The sequence below is a fragment of the Gadus macrocephalus genome, chromosome 11 (assembly GCF_031168955.1).
Source record: "Gadus macrocephalus chromosome 11, ASM3116895v1".
In the NCBI taxonomy this organism is placed as follows: domain Eukaryota; kingdom Metazoa; phylum Chordata; class Actinopteri; order Gadiformes; family Gadidae; genus Gadus; species Gadus macrocephalus.
Genome location: NC_082392.1, coordinates 10,030,973 through 10,041,388, shown reverse-complemented (window position 1 = coordinate 10,041,388; position 10,416 = coordinate 10,030,973). Strand labels below are relative to the sequence as shown.

At 43.2% G+C, this 10,416-nt stretch overlaps 1 protein-coding gene and 1 long non-coding RNA gene across 2 annotated transcripts in view; one reads left to right on the top strand and one right to left on the bottom strand.

The window, feature by feature from the left end:
• cadm4 (cell adhesion molecule 4) overlaps nucleotides 1–9,730 on the top strand; it is a 42,190-nt gene extending 32,460 nt beyond the window's left edge. The window contains exon 3 of the mRNA XM_060065172.1: nucleotides 9,420–9,730. Within this exon, the coding sequence (XP_059921155.1) occupies nucleotides 9,420–9,715 (296 nt within the window). The 3' untranslated portion in view covers nucleotides 9,716–9,730. The remainder of the gene's footprint in view (nucleotides 1–9,419) is intronic.
• LOC132467688 (uncharacterized) lies at nucleotides 2,197–2,482 on the bottom strand. The gene is made up of 2 exons (XR_009528056.1): nucleotides 2,315–2,482; nucleotides 2,197–2,262 (listed from the first exon to the last, which is right to left on the bottom strand). It is a non-coding gene; the product is annotated as an uncharacterized LOC132467688 (long non-coding RNA).
• Nucleotides 9,731–10,416: the final 686 nt, after the last annotated feature.

Below are 10,416 nucleotides of genomic sequence, written 5' to 3'. Positions count from 1 at the left end.
CTGCCATAACTATATAGCTATAACTATATGATGAGGGAGAGGCTGTGTGGTTCAAGTGGAGGAAAATAACTAATTTTTAGATAAATCTTCAGAGCAAAAACGATATGGAGGAAAATATCAAAAAGATGTCTGGACTGTCACACCTTGCGTAGCAGGCAGCACACCTACATCGTATGGGAAATTGAGCAAGAGATATAAGTGGCCGTAGTGAGAGCATCAGCATTCAAGGCCCAATTCAAACACAGCGGAGTGAAACGGGAGATGCCTAACATAATGGTGCTCCGTATTGAAAACAATGGTGTCATTGAGCCCAAGTGCTTTCTGCCCTGCCAGGTAAGGTGTTCAGGAGGAGGCAGTTGCCCCCCCCCACCCCTCCATAATGATCCTCATAAAGTAGGCTTACTGTTTTACATGCAGTGCATATAAGCAGAAACATGCATATCCAGAGATACATGACATAGCTTGTGTTTAATAGCTTAAATGTATTTAATAGTCACATTTACTCGCTATGGTTTTATGAAAAAAAAAATCTCCCTTAGCCATGGCACTTCTGCTTTAGTATTAATTATAATGTCAGTAATTGGGTGAGATTAAGTGGGCTTTAGGCAAATGGAGGAGTCCATATGTTCAAAGGGTTTTGCTGCTGGTTGGCTTCATATTAAATCCACAAAAATATGAAAACACTGCCTCACATTTAAAAAAAATAAGATTTTTAGTTTATTTATTCATTCATTTGTGAATACTTGGAGGGAAACTCAGGACAATACAAATGCCCCAGTATGAAACCAACCCTAGATTTTTTCCCTGTATGGCGAAAGCACAAGGCAGAGGTCAAAGTAAAGGTATGATTGGTGGTCAGTAACATTCTGAGGGCGGGGTTTAGCATGCAGGTACATTGGCTGGGGAGACCAAACGGCCAATGAGGTTGAACTCTGTCCAACAATGAGGTCGAACTCTGACCATGGAGAAGTTGGAAGCGAAGCTACAGTGAGATACAGATTGAAACAGAGTGGGTGCAGAATATAAGCCCACTGTTTTTGGAATGTGGCAGCGCAGTGTTTCGATTTTTCGGTTAATCAGTTATGTTGAGAGCTGAGCGTGTCCATGAATGGATTAGGGTAAGAAGGAGGATTTCATATCCAACACTGAAGGATAAGAACACGTACAAATGAAGTACAATTTTAAACTTTCATATGTGCGTCCTTTCAAAGGTGAACATTCTCTTTAAAGAATATAATTTTTCTTTAAATAATTTAATAATTTCCTTAAAGGGTTTGGAGGAAGCTGGGCAGCAGAACGCACGGGGTACATCGTCGAGTGTTGACCCTGCTGATGAGATCACCACTCATTATGGCTGCTCGTTAGAGGCTGGCCTCGCGTTGCGTTAAAGGCAAGTCATCGTGGTAACCCATGTCATAATGAAGGAAGATTGCATCCCTTTGTTAAAGACCTCGGGGTAGACAAAAACCCTGTTTTTTACCATGCTAATTAAGGACAAAAGTTTCTGCCCCGACTTTATCCCTGACCATAAAGCTTGAGATATTATTCTTAAATCATATTCAAGGTTGTGCCGTTTGAAAACCGTGCCAGAGTGGCTTGAAGCAAACACTATGCTCTTAGGTTTGGTCGTTATTTAGGTTGGCTTTTTGGGCCTTAAACGCAATTAAAGATATTCCTCTAATCAATCAAAGCCATTACCTCATGTGTAGGCTGTGTAATTGTAGCGTGTAAATATGAATTAGATATGATTTTAGCTGATTCTTGTTTAGCAGTATTTATATATACACTCTATATATAATTTCTTACATTTATCTAGCGCTTTTCAAGGTACCAAAAGTGCTTTACAATGAAGGGCAGACCTCACTATATATATATACTGGTGTGACTCGCAGACCATGTTCAGGCCTGATCTAAATAAACTGAACAACCAATTTGGGTCATAACTGAGAACTTTTGTTCTCTTGCTGCTATTGTATCAATAGTATGCATGAACATCCTGCAAACAAATACATAAGGATAATATATATATATATTAGAGCTGTCAGTTAAACGCGTTATTAACGGCGTTAACGCAAACCAATTTTAACGGCGTTAAAAAAATTAGCGCGCGATTAACGCAATTGTTTTATAAAAAATAAATAAAAAAAAGAAATCTTTTTTTCTTTGGCTCAAAACAAAGAAGCAGTAGCCTGACTGCTATGTTCAAATGACATTTGTTCAAAGCAGTCGTTTAATTGCACTATAGGCTTTTTTTGTATCGTCCTGTTTTGATCAGTATATGCCAATGTTGTTATCAATAAAAAATCATTTGCACAAGGCAAGCCAATGCACTTCACCATGTTGATAAGAGAATTAAAATGAGAAGAATTATGGGACAAAAAAATCAAGGGATATTTAGCATAGAAAAATAATTTGCGATTAATCGTGAGTTAACTATGACATTAATGCGATTAATCACGATGAAATATTTTAATCGCTTGACAGCTCTAATATATATATATATATATACATATTTATATGTATATTTTTTTTATAGACATACATATATATTTATATATCCTGCTGTGCAGTGGGATAAGTTTGCATATTCAACCGTATGCTGATTTTATTTATTTATTTAAAAACTTTTTTTAAAGCGGAACTATAAATTAATAGAAACTGTAAGTCTGTGTTCAAATATCACAGTATTAAAATTTGCTTTTGGAGATTAAACTACTCAGCAAGATGAAGATCAGAAGTGGAAAGAGCAGAACTGGAAAAGCAAAAATAAATATTTATGATAGTAATACTATTTGGAAGTTGACGAGGCAAATTCCTCAGAAACAAGCACCGTATTCAACAATGAACCTTGTTTGACCTTGGTTAATCCTGCTTTTAAACGGCCCACTCTGCACAGGTCACCTGGTTTGACCTTGGTCAACCCTGCCTTTAATGGCCGGTTCAGACTACACGATTCTCAGACATTCCTCCACGATTTAACATGTCACATTATACGATCTCAGAGCCAGGAAATCGGGCCTTGTCTCGTCGTAAGACTGGCCACACTACAAGATTCAAGGGTGTGATGCTCTCTACTTTGTATCTTTCACGTTTGCAAGATATTTTGAAATCTAAGATTTAGAACTAACATAAATGCTTTTTACATTTTTGTCATAAAGGTTCCAGTAGTTTTTATATCTGCTCAATGCGGCAATTCCTCACAGTAGTTGCGTTGCGCGTGACATGAACTATACAAAGTAGACGCAGCAACAACGTAGCCTAGCAACAATGCGTCAACAAAGGATCCCAAATACCTAGCACTAGGCATTATGCTGGCGGTCCTCTGCACAGAGACAGAAAGGAAGAAAAATAAGAAAAGATTGTGGACTCGTTCTTGGGTTGAAAATGCAGGGACGTTGCTGCCACATTTCCACCAAAGTTGTCTCCATTATATTGCTCCATTTTCTATCGTTTTCTTTATTAGCCTTCTTCTTGTTATTGATCGCATTCATTTTTGCAGTAGTTACTCCTACTCAGCGTAGTGCAGTGAAGTCAGTTGGTAAACACTGCGCGTGAGCTCCAGCTGTTCGCGGGCTTCCCTCACGCAACTGGGGCCGTGGTTCCCTCATGTCAACAATGGATACGTCATGCGATTCCCCAAAAAATTCTGACATGCCAAACTTTTCGTTGTGGGGTTTTCGAACGTCGCAGACGAAAGCATCGCAGATCTCAAGCATGTCACATTACAAGACCTCGTCTCGTCGCCGACCCGTAAAAATCGTGTGTAAAAGCAAATTTGTCTGCGACGAAAGAATCTGGGCAAAATCGGGCTGTAATCGTGTAGTCTGAACGGGCCATTAATCGCCCATTGGTACCCAAAAAAACGGTCGAAAAACGGTTCCCGCTGCCGCATATCACTACCCTGCCGACATTGTGCACCTCACTCACGAAGAAACCAATAATTGGCAAGGTGAAGTCCTCTCCTTTAGGGACTGTCCCCTCCCGTCCCGCCCACCGAGGCTGTCACATTAGGACTACGCACCATTAAGTATTTAAACAGGGATGGCGGCAGGCAGCTCCTTAACAGCCCCCCCCATCTCTCTACTCACTGGGCGGACACAGACATGGCATCCACCAGGGACCCCCATGAGCCCCTCATCAGAGTGAGGCAGAGCGGGAGGAGAGGAGGGCGACCGAGGGACACGAGAGCAGAGGAGTGATAGAGTTGGAGTACCAGAGAGAGACAGAGAGAGATGACAGAGAGGGAGATTAGGGAGTCCAGTGCTGTGTTTGCATAAATGTACAAAGTTGTCACCTTGAGTGAGGGTTGGGTTAATGCAGACAATTTAGCTTGGGTGTTACCCCGCCCCCCTCCCCCCACCCCCCGCCCCCCCTACCAAGGATTACACCCAGGCTAAATTGTTGGAGCGTAAATGACAATTCTCTTTTTTCCCCTTCTCTCTTTATCTGTGTTTGATCTTCCTTCTGCCTCACCCCCAATGCAACCATTGTCCATCTGCCTCTCAGACATCCCGCTTACACGCTGTTGGTTCCTTTGGTGGCTTGGCAAACCCTAATACAGCCCTTCCTTGCAAGCTAACTGCCCAAACATGGCGCCTGTTAAGTTAATAGTGTGGCATCGTGGGGGTTGTAGTTTTGTTCCAATAGTAGAACAGAGTGACCAGTAAGAGCCATGTTTTATAGGATTCTGGGGACAGTTAGCCGTGATATACTGGCGTAATGGTCCGAATGAACCCATACACCCAGAGGGTTCATATCTCTCTCTCACTCTCTCTCTCTCTCTCTCTCTCTCTCTCTCTCTCTCTCTCTCTCTCTCTCGCTCCCGCTCCCGCTCATTGCGTCGCCTCGACTTTGCCTGCCCTCTGCATGTAAATGAGATGGCACAATGGAGGTGAACTAGGACTTCAACAAAAGTCTGACATTTAGTTGCCATTTAGCAGCGAGAGAAAAAAAGGAGATTTACCTATCCGTGGGGAATTGTTCCTTAACACAGTTCTGTGTGTCATTCAGTGCAGAGGGACAGAGATTAGTTTGACGGTGTTCCCGGGAAGTGAGAGCTTGACTCCATTACCCTGCATATTTCTCCTTCCAAGAGTTAAAATGTACTTCTCTTCCCCAAAATATCGTTTTATCCAGCCAAATGTACTATTTCCCGCCGCTCTTCCCTTATGCCTTTTACTCCCCTGTTTGCACAAATCCACAGAGACATTCCATCATGCACACTCAGTCACACACGCATGCTTGTGCAAAGAACAGAGATGCGCACAGACAGGCGCACACACACGCACGCAGCCGTCGTCTAGCGTCTGCCTTGCGATGAGTTATGCTCCGAGACGGCGGGCTGTCGCATCAGAGCGCTATTGGTATTCTGTCCCATGAGCTTAGGCCAACACAAAGGACAAGGAGAGATAGAAAGGAGCGGAGAGCGAGAGTAAGCAGGGGAGAGCAGAGGGACAGGGCGAGGAGAGGCGATGTGTTTTTTCTTACAGTCAAGTCAATGCAAACTACGTTTTCTAAGGACCGCGATGAGAATCCATGCGGCCATTGAACCGTCGCCACCACTCGCCGACCATCACTGGATTTACAGCTTATGAGAAATGTCCTCCGTCGATGCCACCTCTTGCTCCCGCCACAAAGGGGAAATTGTTGCACGCTCACTTTGTCACTTTTTCTCTCGGTTTGGCTCCCCCCCCCCCCCCCCCTTCACCGCGCTCTCCTTTTGTCCGTTCTGGGCCCGGTGATTGGAGCTACTCATCTGTGTATTTTCCCCCTCAAGGCAGGGCTATAGAAGCGGACACTCTCATTGATTATTCTTTCCACTTTTCTCCTGCTTTTTCGATCCCTGCCCGTACTCTGCCCGTTCTGATCTGAATTTATGGTTTTTTTTTATGCGTCTCAGTGCTGTACGTATGTAATTGCAGGTCCAAGTTGATGTTGACAGCTATATATGGCCATAACTGAACGCGGTGAGAAAAACAATACCCAGAAAAAGCCAGAGTAAATAGAAGTGATCATAACACTTATACAAACACAACCAAATCAATAGAAAGAAAACAAAGTAAGAATAAAAAGAAAAGATTGAATGGGGAGGAAAAGAAAAAATCACACACAAAACAGAGCATCTCTCTCAAAAGCTAGGATTGATCTAGAGGTGTTTTCATTTAATCAATAGGCAAGAAGTATATTCCATTAAACTCAGAAAGGACTATAAAATGTACTTCTCCATGCAATGATTATTACAATGGAAGGGTATTCAACTGCTGTAGTACCGCTTGAGCAAGATGCCCAAGGCCTATTGGCTCCTTATTGACATTCTGAATCCACTGAAAGTTCCTTTCGATAATGTATCTGCTAAATAACTTAAAAGTAAGAGTAGTAATTTATTATTTGATACAGCTAATTAAATAGCCTGCTGCCAAATATACAAATTTTCTTAAATGCTGAAAAGTTTTCCTCTAGATAGTTTGCGTGGGGATACCATTTAAAATGTGGATTTGAGGCTTGTTTGTTTACACACAACAGGCGTTTGTACTGTGTGCCGCTTGCTGTGGAGAAAACAGGTTTTCATCTCTCCTCTGCTATTTTCCGTAATCCATTGAGCCACAAACTCTAGAGCTGAGCAGAGATGTACATTTTTCTAAATGGAATTAACCTTATCATGCCCACCAACTAATCAGTAAGATGTGAGCAATATGTGTATACCCTTTTCACTGCATTCTTATATGCATATCCAATTTCCATAAACCATCTTCTAACTCAAACTGGCCTCACCCGGCCCTTCCATTTGCCGTTGTTCACAGCGTTTAGAATCTGTTAAATACCAATTCTGTTCTGGGCTTGCCTGGTTAGGCATAAATCCACAATCATGAATGCCCTCCTTCACCTGGCGCATAATGTTGTCCAACTCCTGCACCAAAGTACTCCAACACATTATTGGAGAACCAGACTTAATATTTGGTCCCATTTAAGGGACATTATACCTTCCAATCTCCCCTCCTAATGACCCCATTTCTTGCAAATCCAATTTTCTGCCAGCCCTTCAGGAATATTTTGTGGTGGAGCTGTGGTAATTCTTCAGCTAAAACTTACTAACTGACAGCCCGTATGTGTTATTGTAGCAATTAGTTGGAAACAAAGTTTGACATCTTGCAACATATATTTTTGGGTCAGGCTACCTGGTTGTTTCCAAAGCCTTCTCTTGCGTTGAGGAGGTTCTCGGAGCGATCCTGCTCTTGACTAGAAACTCTACACAAAATGGTGTTACGTTATTATGCTGTCGTTCGATCTGGAAGGTTCTTACCCATGTACATACAAACTCAATGCGTGTGAGACATGGACTGATACAATTGAAAATAACGCCACGGTCAAATCCTTGTCGTTGAGGTTATCTACAAATGTATTTTCTTTCTAGATATTGCCCCCTCCGTGTTGCCAATGGCTTCGGGGTGTGGATAACCTCTATCACCCGCTTTGTATTGGCAGTCTATTTTAAACGGTTTGCTGAGGTAGGAATCCCAGCTGATGAATAGTGATCCTGATTCATGCTCTATTACGTATTTATCCTGAGGATGTCTTTGCCAAAACACATATCAGATGTATTGCTTTTCTGACTTGAATTGCAAATCGCTCGTTCACCCAACATTGGAAGAAAATACCTATTGTTCCCTTTCCCACGGTGCCCTAACATGGAGAACAGCTCCCTGTTCAGCTGCCGGAAGGCATCATAAATAATACCACATTATATTCAACGTGTATGGAAGTTCATAACCTCTTCGGTTTTTTCAATTATTTTGTTTGTTTCGTTTTTATTTACCGGTAGTCTTGTCTTTGCTTTATTTTAACTCATAATTGTTTTTTTTCTGTGGCTGGCTATACTGATCGGTGTATAATATGCATTACCTTAGTAAAAAATAGATGATAAAGTCTGACCTGTAAACTCATTAGGTACAAGAGACAAAGGTATATTATATTTCAAACATAATTACGCCACAGCATTGTTGAACACTTGATTCTGATTGGTATAAATAGTTTAAAGGTTGTGCTTTATGCTCTTATTTTAACGGGTCCAGATCAATGCACTAAGAATTCAACGTGAACAACAACGGGCGATTCAAAGTATCCACTTCCTGTGTCCTTAGTCCGGCCCAATGCGTAGCTTTAAGCGGATCAGCTCCCTCACTACTGTCTGGCATGAGGTTGGTGTTTATGCAGCCAGCCATTGTTCCACAGAGCTGCCCGTTCCGCCCTGCGACCTGCCTCAGGACTTTAACTCCAGCTGATTAAGTCATTAAAAAAACAACACTGTTATGGATGCCAGTGGCTAACATCTTATTATTGTTGCTAACTGTGGTATATGTGGAGGGTGGTGTAGTTTATTTGGCTTCGCCTCAGCCCCATCTCCACCACTGTCCTACCTTATTTTCCGATTGTCCAAAGACGTGGCTTATTTCTTACTGAAGATAAAATGTCGGTTATTTTCCCGTCTTCATTTTTGTCTGGTGTGTGTGTGTGTGTGTGTGTGTGTGTGTGTGTGTGTGTGTGTGTGTGTGTGTGTGTGTGTGTGTGTGTGTGTGTGTCTAGAAAAGTGTATTTATCCATGGTTTTCTAACTAACACCACCCCCCAAACGATTAGAGCAATACAAATAAAACATAATTAGAACAGTGAAATAAATTAAACGCATGCAATAAAGAGGCAGCATCACCATGAATAAAAGCCTCATAACAAATTGCAGACCTTTGTGAAAATGTATTTTAATGCAGTGACTGCTCTTGTATAATAATCAAGTTAATATCTGTTGTTCTGCATGGTTAACAGACACATATGAAAAAATCACTGCATAACTTTGTTTTATTCTTTCCTGTCATCTCCCTCAATTTCCCCTGCATTCTCTTCTTCTCCTACTCCTCCTTCCTCTCCTCATCCTCCTCCTCCTCCTCCACCTCCTCCTCACCTTTCTCCTCCACCTCCTTCTCCGCCTCCTCCTCCTGTCCATTCACATCAACCATCAATCCATCTGCTCTTCTTCTCTTCCCCTCGTTCTGCTCCTGTCTGCCCCCCTCTCTCTCTTTCTCTTTCCCTCTTTCTCTCTCTCTCTTTCTCTTTGTCACTCACTCTCTCTCCTTATATTTCCCTTTCTTTCTCTCTATCCCTCCCTCCCTCTCTCTCTGTCACATCACACACACACACACACACACACACACACACACACACACACACACACACACACACACACACACACACACACACACACACACACACACACACACACACACAAACACACTCACACACTCGTCAATCAATCACACACAATCATACAATCATCCATTCACTCTCCTCGCCGCCTCTCCATCATTTCTCTCCATTCTTTCTTTCTATGTCCTCTCCCCCCTCCTCCCCCCCTCCCCCTCCGCTCCACAGCCTTGAAGGACGAGCGCTTCCAGATGGTGCTGTTCACGCCGCGGCTGGTGCGCATCGAGCTCACCAACGTCAGCGTGTCGGACGAGGGCGGCTACTTCTGCCAGCTGTACACGGACGACACACACCACCAGGTGGCCACGCTGTCCGTGTCCGTGCCGCCCGAGACGCCCACCGTGGAGGTGAAGCAGAAGGCGGTGGAGGGCGGTGAGGCCGAGCTCAGCTGCGTGTCGCCGCGCAGCAAGCCCGCCGCAACCCTGCGCTGGGTCCGCGGTGGCCGCGAGGTGCCAGGTGTGTAGGGGTGTGGTCCGCGGGGTGGGATGAGTCTGGGGGGTTTGTCAATGTTTCAGATCCATTTCCAACCGTCTCGGATCATTGTTTCACCATCCCTGAGTCTCACCTCAGATCAGTGTTCTTATGCATCTTTAAAATGCACTTTTTTCACTAGGTGGGATGTTGATAAGCCCATTTATGGTTTTTATGAATTTTTTATATATTGACAGCCATTATGTTCCCTTATATACCCGGTTTTTACCCGAGAATGGTACAGTCTACTGGGTCGGCTGGCAGGTTGATCCATCCATCATATGTGGGTGGATACTCACATGTTTGGTAATAATGTGTCACTAATCAACATCACACCTGATTGTTAAATAGTGCCCCCTTCGTCTAGCCATCATCCTTTTATTGTAATGAATTCTACGACTCCAAAGTATCTCTGTGATTCTAGCTCTTATTATATTTCTTCTTGTTTTGTTTTGTTTCCCTTGTTAAGCGCTTTGTATTGCAGTTTTGCATGCCAAGTGCGCCATTAATAATGTTTGATTGGCTGATTGATCGAGGGAGAGGCTGAATAGCACCGGCAGAGCAGGCTGGAGCAGAGGCAGAATGTGCGAGGGATGGGTGCTTTGATGAATGAAGGAATAGACGAATGTTATGGGGACTGCGTCTGGGGACTGCGGGAGTGATAAATGACAAAGTCTCGGCTCGGAAAAGAGCG